This window comes from Podarcis filfolensis (assembly GCF_964270895.1).
Source record: "Podarcis filfolensis genome assembly, chromosome: 5".
NCBI classification, from domain to species: domain Eukaryota; kingdom Metazoa; phylum Chordata; class Lepidosauria; order Squamata; family Lacertidae; genus Podarcis; species Podarcis filfolensis.
Window position 1 is genome coordinate 49,156,388 of NC_139608.1, and position 25,266 is coordinate 49,181,653.

The 25,266-nt window shown below is 41.7% G+C and overlaps 1 protein-coding gene across 4 annotated transcripts; it reads left to right on the plus strand.

The window, feature by feature from the left end:
• Positions 1-1,337: 1,337 nt before the first annotated feature.
• CASP7 (caspase 7) lies at positions 1,338-24,537 on the plus strand. Of its 4 annotated transcripts, none has more exons than XM_083616744.1 (7): positions 1,338-1,796; positions 3,326-3,432; positions 17,406-17,551; positions 18,287-18,415; positions 19,210-19,385; positions 20,114-20,252; positions 22,182-24,537. In XM_083616744.1, exons 2-7 carry the CDS (start codon positions 3,350-3,352, stop codon positions 22,403-22,405), a joined length of 897 nt encoding a protein of 298 aa, XP_083472870.1. In that variant the 5' UTR covers positions 1,338-1,796; positions 3,326-3,349; the 3' UTR covers positions 22,406-24,537. The 4 variants fall into 4 exon arrangements, with proteins under 4 accessions (XP_083472870.1, XP_083472872.1, XP_083472871.1 ...); XM_083616746.1 differs by having other exon boundaries at positions 1,338-1,548; XM_083616745.1 differs by having other exon boundaries at positions 1,413-2,417.
• The last annotated feature ends 729 nt before the right edge of the window (positions 24,538-25,266 follow it).

The following is a 25,266-nucleotide window of genomic DNA, read 5'->3' on the forward strand; positions in this document are numbered from 1 at the left end:
GAGTGCCTCAGTGCAGCCTCCTCCAGCCGGAGCCAAGATGGTTCTCCCTTCTCACCTTTCTCCAAAAACCAGAGCCTCCTGTAAATTAACACTCCCCCCACCTGCCCGGGCCCGGGCAAAGCCTGCTCCCTCCCATTTTCCTACTAATGGAAGCTGAAATTCTACACCTTTCTCCAGACCCAAGGACCCATCTTTAATGTGATAATGACCAGCAATCAGCTTATCCCCAGCTGGCAATGGGCTTGTGATCCTAAACTTTAATGCAACAGCGCTTGGCATAGTTTTAACCACTTTGCTTAACTGGTGAGTTGATGAGTTTGCCCATATTCTAACCATAGCTGTCAACTTTTCCCTTTTCTTGCGAGGAATCCTATTCGGAATAAGGGAATTTCCCTTAAAAAGGGGAAAACGTTGACAGCTATGATTCCAACCCTTTACAGTGGTACCTCAGGTTACATACGTTTCAGGTTAAAGACTCCGCTAACCCAGAAATAGTGCTTCAGGTTAAGAACTTTGCTTCAGGATGAGAACAGAAATTGTGTGGTGACAGCACGGCAGAAGCGGGAGGCCCCATTAGCTAAAGTGGTACCTCAGGTTAAGAACAGTTTCGGGTTAAGTACGGACCTCCGGAACGAATTAAGTACTTAACCCGAGGTACCACTGTACTGAATCTAGAAGTTATAGGGTGTCAGTCGCTCAACCAAACTTGTAACAATACATCTAAAGTGCACGATTCCTCCCTCAAAGAATTGTAATAATAACTGCACTCCTCACGGGGCCACAGCTCCTAGCACCCTTAAACTACAGTTCCCAGGACTCTTTGGGAGGCATCATGTAATTTCAATGTGAAGAGTGTACCCAAGCCCCCTCAAAGCAGGTGGTGCCAGCAATAGAGATATATATTATTATTTATTATTTATTCCATTTCTATACAGCTTTATATTTTAAAGAAAATTTACAGCATATTAAAACATCAATAAAACAATCTGAAGAATGTCAAATATAGCGTATACAGTCAGAGCAACATAATTAACAGAAAACTAAAATATTATCTTAAAGATTTCAAAATAAAACATTAAAAGGTCAACTACAGAACACTGTACTGTACATATTTAACACCAAGTTAACAAAAAAAAAAATATTAAAAACGTTTCCAAAAAAATTTGCTAAGTGAAGTCAAATATATATTAGCTTGAGTCTGTGGCACAGAATAGCCTCTGGGTGAGCTTCCCACCTGAGCAGGGATTCAAACCCAGCTCAGCTGCAACATTCCCCAACCACGCAGCTTCCCTACCAGAGGGAATTCCCTTCCTAGGATTTTACTTCCCCCTCGCCTTCCCTCGGGGCCTGCCTGCTTGGGTGGAATCTATGGTGCAATCGGATAATTTTAGACTGCGGACTGAAGTGCCGCCCGCCCCCCTTCCTTAGACGGCAAAGGCGCGTCGCTTCCCTTCCTTCGAAATGTGGTTGCGCGTAGGGCGTATGTGCCCGGGCAGCACCCAATAAAACGGACCCGTCCTCTGCCCCGCGGGGTTGGCGGCGTGTCGGGTGCGCCTAGAAGGCTGACGAGTGCAGAGTGACTACAGGCCATGAATCAACACCTGCACAGCCTTATCAATTTCCAAATTGCCGGGGACGCGGAAACTCCGCTTTGGGACCTTTGCCCGGGCGGGGGCGCTGCGAGGTTCCTGCGCCGCCCAGGCGGGACCTTTCGCTTTCGCTTTCGCGGCTCCACGTAGCAGAGCGCCGGCGGAGAGGGACGCCCCGCTTGCCCCTTCCTCCCCAAGCGCGCCCAGGCAAGTTTCCCCCGGGGTGGGCTGGAGGGGACGCTCGGGCCCCGTCGCTTGCCTGCCTCTTTACGCGCAGCTGCGCCCTGTCCGACGCTTCCCGCTTCGCTTTGGCCCTGCCTGCCCCGTCGAGCCGCCAATTCCTGGCGTCTTGCGCCGGGCTCCGTCCCGTTTTCTTTTCCTTTGAAGTTCTGTGCCTCGACCATTTCAACCCTTTGCAGCATTTATTGATAAGCTATCGCGCCCGCCCACTTAGTTTTCAATATCTGTTCTGCCCCCCCCCCCTTCCTGTACTCGCGACTGTCTCTCTTCTTTTCTGGAGGTGAAAGCAGCACCCCTAATTCATGGCTACGCCCATGGCATTCCTGCCTGTAAAAACGACAACAACAACAGCCCTGACCTGGTGGATTTCTGCTTGTTGAGGAAGCTGCCAATTGCGACAGAGGCCTGTTGACCTGTCACTGTATTTCTAGGTTGGGGGGAGCTCACCTGATGGAAAGGAGCCTAGGAAGCTGTTGTCATTTGAGTCAGTATTGCCAGCACTGACTCTCCAGGATTTCAGACAGGTTTCTTCCAGTCCTACCTAGAGATGCTGGGGGTTGAATTTGGGACTTTCTGCCTGTGGAGCAGGTGCTCTGTCACAGAGCCTTAAAAGATCTTAAAAGGCTGTCAGTGTCTGAGGATTAACTATAGTGCCAACAAACACTCCTTTCTACCCTTTTCAATTCTAATATTTTTGCAGCTCCTTCAGTATCACACACTTTAATTCTACTGCTGTACTCATATCACTCGTCACTTTCGTAAATTTAAAATTAAAGAACGTTAAGCAGATTCGTGGGTGATCCTGACCTATGTTGTTTCCTCAGGATTGCATAATGCAGACTTGTTTCCGCAAGATTGCATGATGCAGATTATTTTCACTATTCTGTGAAATGTAGCCAGATACTGGGGTTTCTCCCTGCCCAGTTTGCATCCTACAATTTGCCTAGTATAGATAATGACCACCTTATGGAGCCTAGTGAGTGATTCCATTTTGTTCAGAGGGACCTACAGTATAAAATTTATGTACAGTCTACCCTCTCATCAGGAATAAAGAAGTTGCCTTTCTTTATTCCTGAAAGGAGTTATATTACATCAGAAAGGAGTTTCAGATGTAACCCAGGGGCCCCAAAGCAAGTGTGAATAGGAGTGCAGCCTTAAAGGTTCTGAGCACAGGCTATCTCTCTTGTACACTGATCTGTGTACATGTGGGATTTCCTTGCCAACGGCACACCTCTATGTGTAGATGAGTATACAAGGAAGGGAGGTGGTAGGTACTCAAGATGTCTATGGATATTTAGTTTTGAAAAGCATCTCTCGTAATTTGAACATCAAAAGCTAAAACTCTAAAATTCTAAAAAAATCCTGAATTTTGAAAGAATTTTTTAATTGGATCTGAGAACACAGTTTTTCTGTAATTCTGAAATGGGCAAAAAAAATGCATTTTTAAAAGTTAAAAGTATTTTAATAGCATTCTTGTCATTTGTTTCTTTAAATAGTCGGCAGATCCTTTGCCAACAAAGATGCAGGGTGATGATGAAAGAGACCATGGTGATGTTCCAGATGCAAAGCCAGATAGAAGACAGCGATCTTCACTCTTTTCAAAGTAAGGCACATGTTTGTTAGCTTGTCCAAAAGAAATTTATCTTGACTTTATTCTGGATCCACTGATAGAATTCTAATGGGGAAATAGCACTGGTTGTGCAACAAGTTTCTGCCAGTGCAGCTGTTGTGTTTGGTTCCTCTGCTGTGCGGCCTTCAAACTCAGCCGTCCAATAGCACAAGAGGAAGAGAGCATTGTATACAGACCTATAAATGCACTATATACCAGAAATGAACCTTACACCTGTTCCACATGGGGGGAATCTTATAATTTAAACTTTTCCTTTTCCTTTTAAATTGAATTCTGAATATTAAATTCCAAGAATAGCTGTTAATTATATTTTATATTTATAACCATTGTCAGTCCCAAGTGGATGTTTACTTCAGTTAAATTATTCACAGTATTCATTCACGAGTTAATATAAGCTTGTTTGTTAAGGGTGGAGAAGCAACACAAGCGGATTGGGTGGGGCACTCTACCTGACTTCCACTGGTCGTGATTGCTAAGATTTGGCCAACTGGACGTGATTGGCTTCTATTTTTAAAAGAGCAAATATTGGGAACCTGTAGTGCAGCCTATTTTAATTGGTATGTGTGTATGTTTAATTTCTGTTAGCAAGTGGCAGCAAGTTTATGTATTTTGTGTGTGTCTTCCTTTAGCGATTCTCAAAATCATGGTAATATTTTTTTTTACCTATAAGAGGTCAAATTAAATGCTAGTATGTGGATTACTCAACTCTAGTATGTGGATTACTCAACTCTAGTGTATAGAAAAGTATAATGATTGTTAACAAGGTAGAACGTTTTAGGTTTCAAAAGAAGGTGAACCTGGTAGTGTGTTCTCATTCACTTTCTATTAACTTCTGATCATGCTGCATCTGTAAGAGGCAGGTGAGTGAGTACCTGTTTAAAACATGGTTAGAGAGCTAGAGAGACAGATTATGATGCATTTTCCTGGCTCTGTCTCCTCCCATGTGGGAATATCTCAAGAAAGGAACCAGTGAAATAAAGTTGACTGCCACACGTTTGTATCCAATCCAAACTGTGAGGCTGGGCCTTGCCTTAAATACTTAATACGCCAGTGCCTTCCAAACTTCTCCCCACCCCTCATGGACCGCTTGCACATTGCTCAGGGTCTTAGCAGACCACTTATTTTTCTGCCTATTACAGTAATTGTAATGCACTAGTCCAGATACTGTTTATGTTCAATTGTATTTTCGTTTCTGCCTTTACTTCTTACAGATTGTATTTTATTGTGGTACAATTTGAATTCCATTAAATTCAATTTGTAATTATTTCTTTTTATAGTGCAGGAGTGGGGAGCGTGTGGCCCTCCAGATATTGCTGAACTACAGTTCACATCTGGACCAGGCTAGGCCTGATGGGTGGTTGTATCCAACATCTAGAGAGCCAGTGTGGTGTAGTGGTTAGGAGTGGTAGACTCGTAATCTGGTGAACCGGGTTCGCGTCCCCGCTCCTCCACATGCAGCTGCTGGGTGACCTTGGGCTAGTCATACTTCTTTGAAGCCTCTCAGCCCCACTCACCTCACAGAGTGTTTGTTGTGGGAGAGGAAGGGAAAGGAGAATGTTAGCTGCTTTGAAACTCCTTAAAGGGAGTGAAAGGCGGGATATCAAATCCAAACTCTTCTTCTTCTTCTTCTTCTTCTTCTTCTTCTTCTTCTTCTTCTTCTTCTTCTTCTTCTTCTTCTAGAGGGTCTTGGGCTCTCTGTCTTTGCTTTAGTTTTACGGCAAAATTGCTGTATTTTGAGAGAAGTCATCTACTGATTGGATTGGATTTTTAAACAAACCTGTTTATCTTCTTCCCACTAGATGGCAGATGAATATAACTTTTTGCTTGTTAGATGTCATAAGATCTTTGAGATCTGTTTTTACTTGTCGCAGCTTAAAAGTTAATGCTTATTGTATTACATTACTGTAAATGTCACTGAAAGTACAATGAGAAAACAGAAGGTGAGGAAGATTTGGCAGCAGGGGGGAATCTTTTGACATTAATTTCCTTCTGTTGGATTCCATTAACTTTCTTTCATTTAGATTAAATCACACTAATGGTTCTGCTCCACAGTTCTGTGGGCCAATCAACATAGTGCTCTCAGCATAATTCAATGAGGGTTGATAAAATGTGCAGTGGGGCACATTTAGCATGTCACAAGCAGTCCACTTCTAGAGCATTTGTTACCTTATGGGGCCAAATTATTGGTACACAGTGAAACCATTCTGCGACCACAGTGCCATAAGATTAATTGCAGCGGGAGTGAGGCAACTCATATTTCATCACAAGGATAGGTGAATCTAAAAGTATACACACTCCAAATAAGAAATTGTCTTTTAGATTACATCCAGCATTGCGATTTGTGTTGGTGATTCGTTGACATTCCAAGAACAGCACTTCTAAGCACATTTCAACTAACTTAAAGGCATCAGGACTTTTGACTTCAATGTTAGTTGGATCCACAGCATGTGCACCCAATTAGGGATCTTACATATGCCCTTTTTTTCTACCATGCCTACACCATCACATGGCATGTACACACACCTGTGTGACAAGTTGTCTTTTCCACTGTTTTTCATCTGGGGCAGGGAGTAAAAAAAGAGTCAGAATTCTTACAAACTTGGTATGTAAGTGCACCTGCACGTTTATTTTATTGTTTGCATTTATATCCCACCTTTCCTTTAAGGAGCTCACATGGCTCTCCCCTTCCCCATTTTTATTCTCACAACAACCCTGTGAGGTAGGTTAGACAGAACTAATGACTGGCCCAATTCATCCAGTGAGTTGCATGGCTGAGAAGATTTGAAACTTGGTTTCCTAGGTAAGAATTCACCTCTACACCACCTTGTTTGCTACCCAGGTGAGGAGCAACCACCTTTTGAATGAACCACAGAACCAAGGAAACTGTTTCCAAGTCCAGCATCCAGATTTAGGGACCTAGCATTTATTATAGCTTTGCAATAGGACAGAGCTCACTCAACTCAGTGTGTCAATTGAGAAGGTCTGCCCTGAGGCACTTTAGAACTAAAGCTCATATAGTAAGTTCAAACACAGCAAACAAAGAGTCATAAAACATATTCACATACATCAGGAAAGGTTACAGGTCATGAGAAGTAAAGCACGCATGGCTCCGTACAGGTATCTTCACCCCCACAACACCTTGGAGTGGCCCCAATGTTCCCAGGCCATTTGGCCATTTTAGGTCTTGGATGTCCAGCGTTACCCTGGCAACCTAGTCTTCAAAGAGGGAAGAGCATCATAAAATCCTCTTCCTGAGTCTCACATAGCTTCAAGGATAGTCGATTTACACTCTGGTGCTAAAACATCCTGCCATTTGTACAACTTTCACACAGAAAGCAAGCCTAATACATTCCAAAAGGTTAAATGAAACATTATTAAAATAATAAAAATAAAATATACACCTGGGGTCTCTAATTCATACATCACAGGTCATAATCCGACACTAACCATTTTACCGCACTGGTTCTCACTAACTGGGCAAATGAGCATGCAAATAACATCCATGTTGAACTTTATGAAATGCTTCTGATGTGGGTGCGCATGGCATGCACAAGAATCCTACTTTGGTGAGTGCCTGAGTGCATTTCTTTTAAGCAATTAAGATACAACACATTAATATTCAGCATATTTCTGAACTTGCCATATTCTGATCCACACTAATAGTTTGGGGGTTGCTCTTGAATTGTTACCCAAAACTGTCGTCATCCAAGTTCTACTTTTTCGGGTCATTTCTCTTTTCGAAAGCTTGATCCGCTGCGTGACTTCAGTATTTTGCTGAAGAAAAGGAGCCTGGAAGACCTTGTTCCAGAGGCCTTGCATTCTTCTTTAATGGTGCTTGCACATAGCTTAATAACTACTTACGTTGACAACTTCTGAGATGTAACGGAAAGGGGAGGGTTTCGTGCCAGCCTATTTCTGTTACCTGTCTTGTCTTCCACCACCCCCTCTCTTGGTTGTTAATTTCCACCAACTTTTGATGGCTGACAGGTTCCTGTCATCTCTTAGAGAAGCAAAACATGCATAGCAAAACTTATTGGGGGAGAATTAATTAAGTTTGCACTCATTTGTCCTCTCCTGATCTGGGCATGTTCTGCACTCCGTGCTGCTGAGTCCTTTAAAAGCTGACATCTGTGAAATTAATCTTCATTGCCAAAGAGAAGAACATTGCTTTGTTGCACAGGGGAACAACTCACAGCCTGTATGTAGCCAGGCACAGGTTACTGATCCCCTTGTCGCTGAATTCATGCTGTACTCCCTGCGATCTATCAAGGACGTGGAGAGGTACACTTTGAGATTACTGTACCTCCTCAATGCCCAGCTGAACTATGCTAAGAAGCTCAGACTATCACTTAGGCACCATAAGCTTTTAGGAATCGCTAATGTAAACATTTGACTGGTTTTCCTACCTATTTGAGTGGGTCGTGGCTGTTTTATTTTGTTCCTTTAATTTTCTGTATCGGTTTGCATTCATTATTGTCTATTATAATTACTCAGTTGTACTTTTTGTTTTTAACTATTCTGTTAGCTGCTGTGAACACACATACATTTGTATTGAAGTTGCAGGATATAATATTATAAATAAATTCAATCCTTACTTTAGCCATGATTATATACACTTATGGCCCCCGCTCCAGAGGCCAATTGGCGAGTAGTCCAGTCTTTATCAACCAGGTACTCTCCAGATTTTTGGGACTACAATTCCCATCAGCCCCAGCCAGCAGAGCAGTGGGAATTGCAATCCAGAGCACCTGGATTGACAAAGGCAGGAGTGGACCATCCAGACTTACCATTAAAGTGTCTTTATTTATTAAATTTGTATACTGCCTTTCATTCCAAGGATTACAGGATGGTTTACTTTATAAAACACAAAAATACATACCATCGTAACAAACAAAAACAATAATTTCATGCACACATAGATGGTTTAATTAGCCAAAGGCCTGTCAGAAGAGGGATGTTTTTGCCTGGTGACTAAATATATTGTTAGGCCAGCCCAATCTCCAAACAGTATGAGATCCCAGGGACCCAGGTGCTTAACCAGGGTTCATGCCTCCTATTGGAAATGAAGCACAGTGGAGACTGTGGTATCTTTATGGTATATGGTTTATTTACACATATCTACAACCTGAGCCTACGATGGAGAGGTTCCCAGCATTACACTCCAAGAGGATCTCTCACTCCTCCCACAGGATCCAAAACAGAAATCAACCATGTTCTCTTTCTCCTTTTTACTGTCTGTCCCAGTTTTTTTCGCTAGCGTATCACTGCTAACTGCAATCCTAAAAAACTAACACTGGCTTTTTTTGGTCTTACTTACTAAAACCAGGGCCCAGGGTGGGGCTTAACCCGTTAGGCCAGGCATGGCCAAACTTGGCCCTCCAGCAGTTTTGGGACTACAATTCCCATCATCCCTGACCACTGGTCCTGTTAGCTAGGGATGATGGGAGTTGTAGTCCCAAAACAGCTGGAGGGCCAAGTTTGACCATGCCTGTGTTAGGCTGTCTGGCACTGAATCTCCCAATGGCCCATCTGACTCAGCCATTATCACATGACTACCTCGTGAGGAAACTGCCCTGTGTTATTTCCAGCCTTTGCTAGATCCAACAATTTAGGGGTTGGATTAAATTCTAACTCTTTATTGAATTCAGAACAATGTATAAGGAGGCTGCTGGCCCATTCTTGTGTTGCTGCCCTCAACGAAGAAGAGCCTCAGATTGCAGGGTCTGGGTTTTCTTTCAAATGTGTGTTCAGATATGTGTAATTGTCCAGCTTGGAATTTCATTTCTTTTAGGGAAAGGGAAATACGGCCAGTTGGCATCAGATTGATATTGGATAATTATATCATAGAGTTTGACAGTTTGTTCTCAAAGGGTACAGAAAGTAATGTGCAAACCTATTTAATCTGTCTTGTTGAACCTTAAGCAACAAATTTATTTGCAAGGATGTCAGGGGTGCAATATCAGAAGGACAAACATTGTGCATGTAACACTTTTGGTCTAAATTGATTAGGCAGGATCCCAACATCAGTCATGTAGAATTTAATATACAGTGGTACCTCGGGTTAAGTACTTAATTCGTTCCGGAGGTCCGTTCTTAACCTGAAGCACCACTTTAGCTAATGGGACCTCCTGCTGCTGCTGCGTTGCCATTGCACAATTTCTGTTCTCATCCTGAAGCAAAGTTCTTAACCTGAAGCACTATTTCTGGGTTAGCTGAGTCTGTAACCTGAAGTGTATGTAACCCGAGGTACCACTGTACTAGTAAATATGGGGTATTAAATAGACTGAAATGCTTGTTTTTCTACAAAGAAGTCAAGAATTTTCAGGAACACTACTTTGATACAGTGTGAGGTTGTATATCAGAGTTAGGTGATGGTTTCAAAGGACAGCAACCTTCTGCTTTCTGCACACAGAGCCACGTGTCTATCTCTTAAGCATTTTTTTAAAAAAATTCTGTGCATTATTATTACAGTAGAGCAGTGATAGAATCACAGTGGTGCAAGCACATGCTTTCTGCCTGTCAGCAGGAGCGGAAGAGACCTGCATGACCTCGGCTTGCATGTTAGGCCATAGTTATGGAGGTTTCAATAGCCCTATAGAAAAGTCCAGCGTGACCCATTGCTGACACAGACAAATCTTTGGGTCTGTGAACACACCCGTAGGCTGCTTCAGTCACTAATGTAGTGTAAGCATGGTGGGATGCTGGCATTAATAGAGAACACGAAACCTATTCATCATCGCAAGGTGGACGTATTTTTCAGATGCAGAGTGGTGTACCACTTGATGAAGAGCCAAGGTACTGTACATTCTTTGTGTCACCCTTTCCCTTTCTGTAAGAGGGGGAGAACAGACTTTATATAATTTAGAATCCTAAACTCAGAAAATGAGCATTTTTATGTTCCTGATTGAGTGGCAATCCACAGACGGGGTGCACATTTGTTTGGTGAATTAAAATAGGTCAGTAAGGCATAGAAATGGAGAAGTATTTTCTCCCTTGAAAGCAACAGTAGTCTGTTGGTACCTTCTCACATTATGGGATGGTAGCCAGTGTGGCACAGCTCCTCCTTGTGCTCAGGTAACGTGAGAAGCTCCATGCCAGGTGGGGGGAATCCACTCTGCAACTCCTCCCCACATCACTGTTGGCCCAACTTCCAGGACTAGTGAGGCCAAGTGCCATGTTACCCTTAGTGGCTGTGTGCAGAGATAGCATGATGGCATGAGACAAGCAAGAGACTAAAAAGCTGTGCCAGGTAATAACAGTCTTCAGTTCTGACAACAAACACAAGAGGAGCTACATGAGTGGTATGAAGTTTGAAACTGAAGCAAATTTGGCTTGAGAAAAGAATGGTAACAGTAAAAGTATGAATGGGTGTGTTTGTGCGTGCAAAAGATGTTATATAAATTGCCAGTGATCAGAGGATGGTAGGAATACATTCAGCTGGAAGGTTGGGTTAGATGAACCCAATTATTATTCATGATCTTAAGTTAGGTACAGGGGTCGAAACATTTGGTCCTGCCTCATTTACAAAGATAACCAAGGCATGTGGTGAGGGTGGTGCTAGATTCTGTTGTTTTCCCCTCACCCATACTGACCAGAGGCTGCAACAAAGTTGTGACATTTGTAGAACAGAACTTCACTCCCTCCTCTCTTTTTCCCTCTTTCTTGCCCCAACACTTGCCAGATTTGTTCAGTGAGGAGATCTGGCCTAAGGAGTTGGGGCAGCTTTTCAAATAGTTTCTGAAAATTAGACACATTTCAGTTTGCGTGTTTAAACTCTACTCAAGGGACTTACTGAGTATTGCACCCAAGACTTGATTAATAGTATCTGGTACTGGAATAAAAGAATACAGAGCATGCATAGAATAAGATGCCCTATTTTGTCTAAAGGGACTATGATGCTGTTATCTAAACTTGATTATTTGCGAAAGAAAGAGCATTTTGAGGTATAATTAACTTTTATGTAGTCAGTGGTCCCAGTGAATTCACTTTCCATGGTCCTGTGTCTCAGACCTACATGGGGGTTCTAGCTAATGTGTATAAATAACTTGGCATCTGCGTGTCTCCTCTCCGCAGGCATTTGAGAATTATAATGTTCTGCTTATTGTTTTATTGTACTTTACCTGAATTGTCAGTGCAATCTTATATATGCTTACTCAGAACAAAGCCTCACTCGAGTTCACTCGGGCTTATTCCCAGGGAAGTTTTTCTTTCTGCAGCAACTGAATCTGCAGCCATCTGATGATCTCCCCCCCCCTCCCCCCTCCCCATGCAACAACTGCATTCCAGCCTTTTTCAGAGTTCTCACACTGAAAACTAGGTAGCAGCCATTAGGGTCTTTTATAGCTCAATATTTTTTCTACGTCATATTTTTTTCATCATTGGTATTTCTTTAACAACTATTAATCTGCTTGCATTTCAGTTTTGTTTTGTTTTGTTTACATACAGAAAAACGTACAGCGTATTAGGTTACTTGTTAGATGCAGCCAGGAAATAAATGTTACGTAAAGATTGAAACACAAAAACATGAATGAGGGAACAGCAGTTAAAAGTGCACCATTTTTCATAGCACAATGACCTACCGCAATTGATTAATGAAAATGGCAGTTCTGGAACATTTACCAAGTTGTTCGCCACTTCATAATCAGTTAGTATTGTTCAGCTGCTGGTGTAAGCTGAAGGCTGGGGTTTTTGTGGGTTCACATCAAAGGAGCCTATTTAAACATCTCACTGCTTGCCAACCATTTCTTGCTCTATAGAAAGCTAAATCACTTCAGCAGTAAGATACTGGAATGTATGTGTGATAGACTTTAGGTGTGTGGTTTTTGGAGGGTGTGTGTGTTTACTGTGCAGGAGAGCTTTGAGAAGCACAGTAGGTCTCCCATAAGGTCTAACATGGTAGGACAACCTCCAGCTCATACCCTGTCCTAAAAACTATTGGTTGTTACCGTCACTCATAAGACAGACCACTTCACGTGAATGGTTAGATGCCCCTCCTAACTCGTCAAATTCTCTGGGTAATCCTATGCATATTTATTTGGAAGCAAGTCCCACTGTTGCAATGTGACTCACAAATAAGTGTACATAGGATTACAGCCTGAGTTGCTTGCTAGTGGATGCAGGTGTGGCTGTAGGTATACTATTTCAATCTTTGTGTTTACACTTCCTTCTTAACAGAAATCTGACTATTTGCATCAATTGAGCAGTCTGACATAAGAATTTGAAGGCCTCAAATTTCACATAAATGTAAATTCATACTGTTACAATTATGCACAACGTCCTATCCAGACAACCCAAAACAATATATAGAAAATGATTAACAGAAAAGGCTTTTTTTCAATTTCTTGATTAAAAATGTCAACCTTGTAAGTGTTCGTTTTGATTAACTGTAACTCATGTACAGATGTATTTTATTTAAAGCATAACACTGGGGGGAATAAAAACATAAACTTATCTTCCCTTGAAACAAAGTAAGAAGTTTACAGTCCTGCACATAACTAATCGCGCATTGTGTCAAAGAAAATGTCATGTGAAAACATTAAAGTGTGATTGGTTTATGGGAATGTGTTGTTACAAGATGTTGCTTTGGTCAAGTTTAAGAAGCAAACTGTTCATAGTAATCAATGATACAAGTTGTGTTTTGTTGTAATTTTTTTACATTCCTGTAAGCAGAAACTTAAGTTTGAGAATAGATTTATTTTTCACTAAAAATGTATTGCATTGCTTTCTCTGCCTGAAGAACTTGTGCTGGGCACAAATCAAAGAGTAATATAAACCAGTGACCTGCTTTTATTATTCTCGAACAAGCTAATTTATCATGATTTGCTGTGGCATGCAAATAAGGGAAATTCCAAAACCTGGTTTGTTCCCCACTACAAATTTGCTTCCTTCTTGTTCTGCCACTCCTTGGACAAGTACCAACTGTTTCTCACAGTAGTCCATCTAGATTACAGTGATATGGGTCTAAACCTGAATCACATAGGGGCTCTCCAGCATTATCATAATAGCTTCCCCAAATCAAGAATACAAATATGAGGAAGATTGGCCAAATAACAACTGCAGCCCTAGGGTTCATTATGATAGTATAAAGTCAGAGCAGGGAACAAAATAAATATACTTTAGGCCTATACACCTTACTTGCATGCAATGGGTTTAATGTCCTGAGGAGCTGGCCACACAGTTTCCCTGGACTTACACTGTCCTTTGAATGGGCATCTGAAAAGAAACCTCTTTTCAGCTGTCTATGCAGAGGGGTTCCATGTGATCCGCACATGTGTAAAATCAGGTTGCCCTGGTCACATGAGTTGTGAACAGCTGCTCACATGCAGAGAACTCCATTTCAAACACCCACACTCAACATGCAGGTGCCAGAGGCAAGGCTGGTGTGGGGGCACAGGGTCAGGGATGAGGCCAACAGGGCAGACCCTCCCTGCTTCACCACATGAGTGAATGCATGAATAGGCAGAATGGTAGATTACCAATTGTTTTCCTGAGACCTCAGGTTCCTCAGCCAGCTTAATAAGGAGCTCCCCTTTGAGATCAGCCATAGCCTAAAAGCATGGAAAAACAGCTTTCCTATCCCTAACAATCTTCCCTTAGTGTACAGGGCTCAAGGTGAAACCTGTTCTAAAGCAGACTCTGATTTCCTGGGTTAATGACAAGGCTCTACTGGCTTGGTGTCCCATGTGAAATCGCAAGCCCAGGCCACAGATGTGAAGGACAAGGAGAGAAGAGACCTCAAATGTGCACTGAAATTATCTAGCAAAGGCAGAGGCCAGTTTTCTTGTATTTATTCCAGGTCTTAAAAATCCAGAGGCTTAATTCCACCTGTAATCTACAGGATCCCAATATCTCACACCATTATTCTTTGCTGTACAATTACTCTTCATAAGTACACATAGTTTCTTAACTTGCTGGTCTAGGATAGCAGACCCTGTTCTTCATAGTTCAGGCTCAGCCCTAGAGCTCTGCCCTACAATCCTTTGCAACATAAATAAGCATGCTAGGGAGACAAATTTGATGGGGAATGGTTTTCTTAAACATAGAAAGTTGGAAAGAACTATCCTAGAGAAAGAGGCTTTCTTTACACAAATCCAAAGCATGGCAGTTGTGGCAGAATCCTTTTCACAAAAGAAGGTTAGCATCTACAGCCCGTTGTGCTGCTTCAACAGGGACAACCCTACAATTGGGCAGAGTGTCTCAGATGCTGGAGATCAGCAGTCCCCAGCTGTTTCTCTTGGGCCCCTCAGCCATTCCCCTTTGTTGCCATCCTCCCCCAATTGGCCTGCTGCCTCAGGTGTGGTAGAGGACACTATGCTGTTAACCATGTTGCCTCAGTCAGCATAATGCCTTGGTCTGGCCTTATGCTTCAGAAGGCTCTGCGCTTCCAACTCTCCTAAGAATGATTGGTTCAACAAATAGGATCAACTGATCACCTCATCAGGTTCAAAGCTGTTTTCCACCTGACGATTTGAGCTCTGAGTGCCCAGAGGAATGAAGGACTTTGAGAAGGACTTTAGAAACGCTTCCATTTTTTATTTCCCTGTCATCCAAATCTGAGAAATGGTGGTTATGCTTAACTGTGGTTTGTTGAAACAAGTGAATTGCTTACCATAGTTCAATAACCTCACTTGTTTCAACAAGCCCTAGTTAAGATGCACTGTAGTTCAGGGCTTGGGTAATGCTAAACCATGGCCAGTCTGAAATAGGAGTAGAAGCTTTTCATCTCTTCTGCCCAGCCACTCCAAAGGAGAAGTGGCAGATGCAAGCCAAAGGCTATGGCTCATTCTTGTAATTTTAAAACATAGTTTGGTGTGTGAATCAGGCCACTGTTTCTTGATGTGTTTCCTTTTAAAAAATAAAGGCAAGTACTTCGTTTTCTTAGAGTTCTTTATGACAGGAGGGATATAACACCACAGTTTCATTACAGTCATTTTTCTCCCACACATGAATTTGGTGTGTAGGTGATTTGTGGGTTTTATCATCTAACCCTCCCTCCCCCAAAAAGTTAATAGATTTCAAGCAGCAGCAACAACAACAACAACAAAATAATCATAGTTCAGGTTCCGTAGAAGGCTTTGTACTTTATTGGCACAAATAGCCTGCCTGCGTAAGGCAATGAGATGTAAAAGAGAGGCTTGCACTAGGTAGTGCACCAAAACTTTGGGAACTGTCTTAAGGATTGGGGGGGTATCTTTTATAAGTAGGGACGTGGGTGGCACTGTGGGTAAAACCTCAGTACCTAGGGCTTGCCGATCGCATGGTCGGTGGTTCGAATCCCCGCGGCGGGGTGAGCTCCCGTCCTTCGGTCCCAGCTCCTGCCCACCTAGCAGTTCAAAAGCACCCCTAAGTGCAAGTAGATAAATAGGTACCACTTTATAGCGGGAAGGTAAACGGCGTTTCCGTGTGCTGCGCTGGTGCCGGCTCGCCAGAGCAGCTTCGTCACGCTGGCCACGTGACCCAGAAGTGTCTTCGGACAGCGCTGGCCCCCGGCCTCTTAAGTGAGATGGGCGCACAACCCCAGAGTCGGACACGACTGGCCCGTATGGGCAGGGGTACCTTTACCTTTTTATCTTTTATAAAATATCAGCTGAGGCCAGCAATAAATAGGAATTCTACACACGCAAGAGGGAAATACATTATCCCATTCTATTTGCTACCTAGGCCACAGTATTGGTAAGGAAATGTTGCTGTGGCTTCACTCTTGTACCAATGTTCATTGGGACTAGATTAATAGAAGCACTTTTTCTGTCTTAAAACGAACCATACTTTTTCTTGTGTGGTATTAGTAGGTCCACAGCAGGGTGGTTAACTTGTGCACACACACCCACCCAAAAAATTAGCCATTAAAAATATATATTATTGCTCACTCCTGTGGGTTTGCTTCTATGATGCCAAAATGTTTTAGGTGTCTCCCCAAAGACTTTCCCTACACTTGTACAACAACAACAGATTTAAAATAGTGTAGACTAGCTGTTGGAAAAAGCTTTTGAAAGGCAGGCTTGAAAACCACAGTTCTCACCACACCCCCACTTTCACACTTTTGCTGCTTTGACATTTGGCCCCCAGAGGGTTGACCATGTGTCATTCCTATTCTTGGCCGAAGAAAGGTTAGCTACCCCTGCTGTACAGGTTGTCTTTGGTTGGTAATAGCATGCTGTGACCAAGAACTTGCAGTCACTTAAAAGTTGGAATGTGTGTCTTAAAGGCACAGCCTGGGAGCAGTTTACTTGTGCCCATTTAACTGCTTTGATCTGCAGAACTAGCCCTATTACAAGTGCCACATTATACACATTCCGCAGTTGTAATGAAGTATTTTTTAGTGTGTTTGAAACTCCCTGTGAATTGACATCAGGAAAGATACTGTCATTTACTTGATCATTTAAGAATGTAAAATCAAGGCCCACCTCTCAATAAATTTGTTTTCTTGATTTTAACAATGCTTATAAGTATAAATCCAAAAGAGAACTATTTTAAAGCAATATTCCAGTGGTATTTAACTCCACACAGAATTAGACAAACATTTGGCCAAAACATGCATGGCTAGAGATGCAGTAGAATTAAGGCGAATTTACGATACATCTTTTGGAGCTGTAAAAACAAACGTTTCTGGACAGAAGTATTGAATAATATATTAATAAGTACAGACTTTGATCTCCCAAGGAAACCTAAAATAACTCTTTGTTTGAGTTATTCTTCATCCTGCAGTCATTAATACTGATTTACAACTGATTACTGCTTCTAACAACAACAAAACAGTGTATTGCACAAAAATGGAAAAACAAACATCCGCCTACCAATACTGTTTTGTGAAGGAAAACTTGGCAAAATATCTTAATGATAAAGCTTACATACAAGAGAAACACAATACTTAATAATCAGTTAAGCATCAATGAAAATTTGAAATGCTTTTGTGTTCTGTCTATGAACATTTAGTTACATTTCCACAGAAAAAAGAATGGACAGGAAATTCAGCCAGAGACCTCTTTCCCTAGCCGAAACCGAATTGTTCCTCCAGAATTCCTGTATCGTATGGACTACAAGAAAATTGGAAAATGTGTTATTATAAACAACAAGAACTTCAAAGAAAGTACAAGTATGTTTTTCACATCATCTTAATATAACTCTGGGTGGTACTTCTGTTGGAGAGCAAGAGAGCTGTATGCGAGAGCAGTGCTTTTCAAGACAATATGCTAATATCCAGGGACACTCTTCTCCTATATCAATCAGCCACATTTGATGGGAACAAGGGAGAGTGACGTTTCTATTGCTAGTTTCAAATTTTGAGACCCTGCTTTGCATATTCCTTTTTGGCCTTCAGCCATAAAGTTAAAAGCTTTCTATTAGAAAGGCTTTTGTGCTTTAAATGTCTGACATAACCACCTTGCCTATAGTGTTCTCTTAGGAGGGGCTTTTTGCAGTTTTAAAGGGATATGCTGTTGATAATGTATTTTTTATTACTATTTCTTAGCATGCTGCTTTAGTGTTTACTTTGTCCCGGGGAGGGGGGGGGTTGTATTTTGCTCTGAGCAGCCTTGAACTCTTGTAAAGGAAGAGTGGCCATACCCAGAAAATGACTGAGCCCACAAAAAGCGCACCGTAAAATACTGTTAGTCTTTATGGTGCCACAAAACATTGCTGCAGCAGTCTCAACAGGGCCCCCTCTCTGGCCATTGCGTGGGTCTTTGTGAATATAACAAGCTGTTTCTGAATACTGCTCAAAGGTTTTAAGTTTTAAAATCATTTTCTCTCCCATTGGGCATTCACACAACCTATAATAATAAGTATGCCTCTGCACAGTCAGCATCAATCTTCTTGTGTTTCTTATCAGACATGGGTATACGAAATGGCACTGATAAAGATGCTGGTGACCTGCTAAAATGTTTTCGAAGCATTGGATTTGATGTTTCCATCCATAATGATCTCACCTGTGAAGCTATGGAGAATAAACTCAAGGAAGGTAACAATGACCACCCTGTTTAGATAGTTTGCTGGTTAACTTAAGAAGACCAGTTGTGTTCTTCCTTTGGTCATTTGAGAAGCTGACCTCTTAATACATAATTTGGGTAGTACTAAATGAACTGGGTTGTTGTCAGTGTAGCACTAAGGAGATTTGTTTCTGTTTGCTCAATGAAACCATCTCCCCTCATTCACTGTTCTGGGGGTTCTCCTGACCTTCTGGAGAAGATTTGGAGGGTGGAGTTCCATTGCACTAGCAGGCATCATTGTACTGGCTTCCTCTAGCACAGCAATTTTGTTGAATACAGTGGTACCTTGGTTGTCAAACTTAATCTGTCCGATTCCCGAAACAGTTCAGAAACCAAGGCGCAGCTTCTGATTGGCTGCAGGAGCTTCCTGCACTCAATCAGAAGCCACGGAAGCTGTGTCGGACGTTCGGCTTCCAAGGATCTTTCGCAAACCAGAACACTAACCTCCAGGTGCCAATTTGTTCAGGAGCCAAGCCATTCAACAACGAAGGTACCACTGTACAAGCGCTTCCTAGTGAGCAGTTCAGGCTTAGTCATGCTTAGAATTGAGCCATTGGAAACAGTGGAACTAATTTAAGTTCCATTGATTTCAAAGGGTCTCTTTTAAGCATGAGAAAGATCCAACCCAGTGAGAGTTATATCTGAGTAAACATGAATAGGATTGATGTTAGCCCTTCTTTTAATTGTGCCGAAAAAACACTTGCCACATGTAGTTTTTGGTAAGTGGCATTTCCATTATGTGAGAGGAAATACGTTTCATTTGCAGTTGCCCTTGAGAGCCACAGTGATGCTGCTTGTTTTGCCTGCATATTATTAAGCCACGGAGACGAGGGGTTTATCTATGGCACAGATGGAGCTATGGCAATAAAGGAGCTGACAAGTCTTTTCAGAGGAGACAAGTGCCCAAGCCTCATTGGAAAACCTAAATTGTTTTTCATTCAGGTAAGGAGGTATTTGATGCAAGCTAGCATGTGCTGGGTAGAAGCTGTTTTCCAAAGTTTAGCAGCAGGAAGCTAGAAGTGGACACAGTGGTCTAAAATGGTTGCAGAGCAATGCCTAAGGTGAGGTAGATACGAGAGATACTTGGTCAACTTTTCTTGAGAATGATTCTCAATAGTTGTCTTTTTTCCTGTTTTCTCAATTTGTGTCTCAAACACTACAACCCACTTTCATTTCCTTTTATTGTCCTCTCCCTTCTTTTGTAGAAGATGTTACATTATTTGCCCTAGAGTAATTTATTTGTTGTTAAATTAATTATTAATTAAAAACTCATTTTAAAAAATTCTCATGTATTGAAGTATTTTGGATAACTGCACAAACACAAAATGTCAGTTTAAGGCCAATATTAGGCACTTAATAAATAATGAATAGCATGCTCACCAGCAATGGTATGGCATGGCCTATCTGTGTATTCATACAAATGAATTGCAGCTAATATATTTAAGCTGTAGCCCTAGGACAAATATGTTTTTCATAGGGTTAATGCTGCTGATCCTAGTATAGGTCATTAACGTACCATATTTCATTTACAAGGTTCAAGTATATGTTCAGCTATAATGTGAATCTGTTTCAGTTACAAAATTATCATAAAATTCCATAACTCCTGTAAATTGTATGTGATTTATGTGTACACTGAATTATTTTGCTCACTGTTTATATCATGGTTTCAGGCCTGTCGAGGTTCTGAATTTGATGAAGGGATTCAGACAGATGCAGGTTCTCCAAATAACGATCTGGAAATGGATGCCAATCCAGGATGCAAGATTCCTGTAGAAGCAGATTTTTTGTATGCATATTCCACCGTGCCAGGTATAAATGGGAAAAGTGACAAACTTGACATACAAATGAGTGAGAGTAAAACAAAGTGTCACATATTGGGGAAAATATAAGCATTTGTCAGCTGAACTTAAATAAAAATGGAATGCTATTTTATGGGGAAATGTATTTTCTTTACATTGAATTATGAGCCAGTCTTGAAAGTTTGAAGCACTGCACTTTATATTTTCACATATCAAGTTTGTTTCCTTCTGAAATGTATATAGGCTTTTCAGTGTTCTAGTTTGTGTGTATAATCAGGGGTGAACGAAGGCTAACCAACACTCGGGGTGGGGCAAACTGCTGGCTGCGCACGCATTGTGCCGCTACGTATGACGCATGCATGGCATCGTTACGCAGGGCACATATGCAGCATCACTACGTACAGCGCATGCGTGCAACACTCTGCATGCATTGTATGTAGCGGTTTGCCGCCAGTGCCACTTGAATGCCGTATGGATGGTGGCAGGATCCTCTGTTCATGGCTGCAGCCGCGAACAGAGGATCCTCCACGTGCGGCGGCAACGGAGGGATCCCTCCACCATCCGTACAGCTCTCGAGTGCCGCCGCCGGCAAACCGCTATGCACAGTGCATGTGTGGCGTCACTACGTACAGCGCATGTGTGCGACACTGCACGTGCATTGTACATAGCGGTTTGCTGCCGGTGCCACTCAAACGCTGTACAGACGGGATCCTCTGCTCGCAGCTGCAGCCGTGAACAGAGGATCGTCCACATGCAGCTACAGTGGTGCGATGGCTGCTCGTGCCGCCGCATCCGGAGTCACCCTCCCCCAGACATGGCACCCGGGGCACACCACTACCCCTGCCCCCCCCTGTGACTCCACTGTGTATAATTAGTGCAAATGATCAAATGTGAGCTATTGGAACGGCTCCTCTTGACATTCTGCTGCTAAGCCATGGATTGACTCAGCATGGCATCCAAACCCAGGCTCATGGTTTAGATCCCTCCATATAAACCATGTGCTGTAAGCAAGGTTTATCCTATGGTTTATAGCTCATGGTTTGTCTGGGAGAGCTAAAGCACAGTCCCAGGTCTGGATAAAATACTAAGCCAAACCATAACTTAGGGCAGCACAGCAGCAGAATGAGCAGAGGAGGAGCAAAACAGCCGCAATCTCCTCTGTGGGATCCCACACATTTGTTGTACATGCTAAACTGTGGTGCTAACGATATCAATGTCCTCTTTTATTTTTAGTTATCGTTCTCTATTTCAGCTAGCTGGAAAAGTCTTAACAATTCCATATTTTTAATAAAGGTAAAGGGACCCCTGACCATTAGGTCCATTCGTGGCCGACTCTGGGGTTGCGGTGCTCATCTCGCTTTATTGGCCGAGGGAGCCGGCATACAGCTTCCGGGTCATGTGGCCAGCATGACTAAGCCGCTTCTGGTGAACCAGAGCAGCGCACGGAAACACAGTTTATCTTCCCGCCAGAGCGGTACCTATTCATCTACTTGCACTTTGACGTGCTTTTGAACTGCTAGGTTGGCAGTAGCAGGGACTGAGCAATGGGAGCTCACCCCGTTGCAGGGATTCGAACCGCCAACCTTCTGATCCTCAAATCCTAGGCTCTGATTTTTTTAAAAAAATAGCCCTATTTACATGTATCATGATGGTCCGGGGTCATTTTAGTTGACACAGTCCAGCCCTGTGTACTTTTCGAGAACGTTGCATATGCATAGGTTTCCACGGCAAGCACTCACACTCTTGAAAAGCAAAATGCTTTGCTTGCCTCTCCAGCAATGCAAATGATTGTGACAAAAACCTATAGCCCCAAATTGGTTCACTCCTTCACTTGTACGTATATGGCTTGGATTATGACCCTATTTGTAATGTGCAGTAAATATCTCTTTCACCCTTCATTATGGTAAGGAGGCTTTTTTCCCTTTGCTCTTACTTACAGGTTATTATTCTTGGCGGAATCCAGGGAACGGCTCCTGGTTTGTGCAATCTCTTTGTGAAGTTCTGACTAAGTATGCCAAAGAGCTGGAGATCCTGCAGATGCTCACCATGGTTAACTACAAAGTAGCAAGAAACTATGAATCGCAGTGTGATGACCCACGCTTCAATGGGAAGAAACAGATTCCTTGTGTGGTCTCCATGCTAACCAAAGAAGTTTACTTCTGAAATCTCATTTGTTTGGGCATATATCATCTGCCCATCTTCCAAAGAAAGATTGAAATATACAATGGGGATTTTTTAATCAAAACATTTCAAATCAAACCACACTGGATCCAGAGCTTCGTCAAGATAATCTTTGAAATATGCAATATGACGATTACCTCAGTTGATAGTTAAAATCCACCTTGACTGTTTATGTGTATTTTGGTAGATAATTCTGGTCTCTTGTTGTTTCTGGCCACATTGGAAAAAAAATGCCTCTAATACCTCTCTTGTTTGACCACATCTGGAGTCGTGTGTGGGTTTTTTCTCATGGAAATTCCTCATAATTCCCTAATATTAACTACTTAAAATGTGTTGGCATTGTGCTATGGCACTGAAACATTTTTCTTAATTTCTCAAATATAAAAGGGAGGAATCACATAGGAATATGACCAAGGTATACTGGAGTTTTCTGTGATTAAATGGTGGACTTGATATCATTGGTATTTTACATATCAGAGGACATATCCATTCATAGGTCTTGCTTGGTCTCAGTGTGGGTTTGAAATCATAAGCCATTTACTTTTCAAAATCACTCTGTTTAAATCTGTTTCTATTTTCCTTACTTCTCCCTACATTGGAAAACTATCCTTATAAAACCTAAGAAATACTTGAAACGCTTCTTTTTATCCAATATGGAAATACCACTCCAGTTTTATCATGAGAACACTGAACAGTTAAGTGCAGCTTACGACATTTTCAGCGCGATAACAATTTGATAGCAAATATGTGCTGTGTAGTATATAGCTTTCAAACAGAAATAACAGTGATGCCTGTACATTGTCAGTTAGATCAAAGCACAATTATTCTACAAAGCAATAAGTAAAACTATAGCAAACTAAGTTAAATTAAGAGTTTCTACTTCCTTGTAATGACTAACTGCTGCTGAGAAGCCACACAGTTCTTTACTTTAAATGCCTTAAGCTTGATTGTGTTGCCCTTTCTGCATGATTAGACATTGCAGATTCAGTGCCTACATATTCACTTGAAGGCAAACCACCACCACCCCCCATCATTCTTGATCTTACACCATAAATTCACATTTTTCTGTATGTCACTTTATAGTGCCAATTTCTTGTTTCTAGATTTGTTTCCTTGTTTCTAGATTTACAAACAGTGTTGTACAATTGTTGAATTTCTTGTTATTATAACAAGTCCACAGTATACCCAACGCTATGGATGTATTGGCCAACTTTCATTTCATCACCATAAAGGCGCTCTTTCTTGGCGTGTTCGGTGCTGTGGCTATTTGAAGTAAGCTTGAGCTATGAATCCTAGCTACTCGTGGAAACTTGATTTTGTGTCAGTCAAGTCACCAGTACAAAGGCAATGTTTATGTAGTTTTCAAGCTTTAAAGCAAGATAGGAAAAGAGTCTGCTGAATTTTAACTGGGGATAGACCACATCTTACACAACATCAGGTAGGAAATATTTCCATCACTGCAAGAGGAGATCTCCACAGAATGCCAATAACTTCTTAAGAAATCCAGTGTGCTATGGATTCTACAGTGAGACAAATTGCTTTTCTGGCATGATGCAAAAATATAGCAGTAGGATCTCAGGTAGTGACAGCTGCAGGACTAGGCCTCACCATGAAGTGGGAAATATGCAATCCTATGTATTTATCCTGGCAAAGACCTGTATGTTTCTTGAGCAAGAGAGTAAGCTAAATGGGAGCATCAATGGGAGTTTTGCCTTGCAAATGGTTGTGAAATAATCTCAGTTAATCATAACATTTTTTGCACTTAAAGAATTAATAAATTCTTTTGACATAACATGTCTGTCCAGTTATATTCAGACAATGAAATAATAGTAAAAACTATAAACTAGTAGTTCAAGACACCAAAACTAATCAGCTGTTTACATGTTGAAGTTAATAAACTGTTTACATATGATGGAAATGCATAATTCCTTTGTTCTTCAGGGAATCGTCATGGAAAATCTCAATTAAGAGATCAATATATATTTGATGCGAATATAGCCAATCTATAAATATTTTAATGGTTATTTTAAAGCAGCATGGGATCATCTTTTTTCATTTCAGAAACATTAGCTAATTCTACAAAGAAATAAAAACAAATAAAGATAATTTTCTAACCTGCTTGTTTCATTTTTCTCTCTGTGGGAGGAATGAATGTATCTTCTGAGCTCTCATCCACAGAAATTATGGGTGGTTTTCTGTAATCAGCCAAGGTATCTCTTGCAAAGCTGAATTCATCTGTTAGAAAATCTGGTTCTATATGTTTTCTTTTAAAGGTTTGCTTCCAGGTGTGTTAGTTGTTCTTAACAGTGCTTGTAAGAAATATTGTGAACTGGGAGCCCTGCCTAGTTCAGCATTCTGTGCCTCACTAGTCAAATGGTTTTTATACAGCCACAAGGAAAATATTAAGGCAACAGCCCATATTCATTGCCTCTTGAACCTGTTTTGCTAATAGCCACCATCTTAAATGTAGTTGTCATTATTTATTTCTCAGCCACCCTTCACCATCTGATCCTAGGGCTGCTTAGAACAATATAATGTAAGTTTATAAAAACAAAAACAGTTGCAATTATAAAAATATCCATTCTAAACAGCAATATCGATTGCTTAAAAGAGAAGGGTCCTGCAAAACAAATGCCTTAACTGTCAATTTTGAGAGAGCCCTCCCCCTTTGCCACCATTCTCCACACTTCCAAGGATAGCAGAATTACCAAGAGAACTCCTTCTGCTGATCTTAACACCCAGAGGTTTCTGTAGAGAAGGATGTGGCAGGAACTGAAGGAGACGCTAATAGCTCAACAGCCTTCTTCTGATCAATCATCGGTGACAGTGGGCCCTAAGTGGTT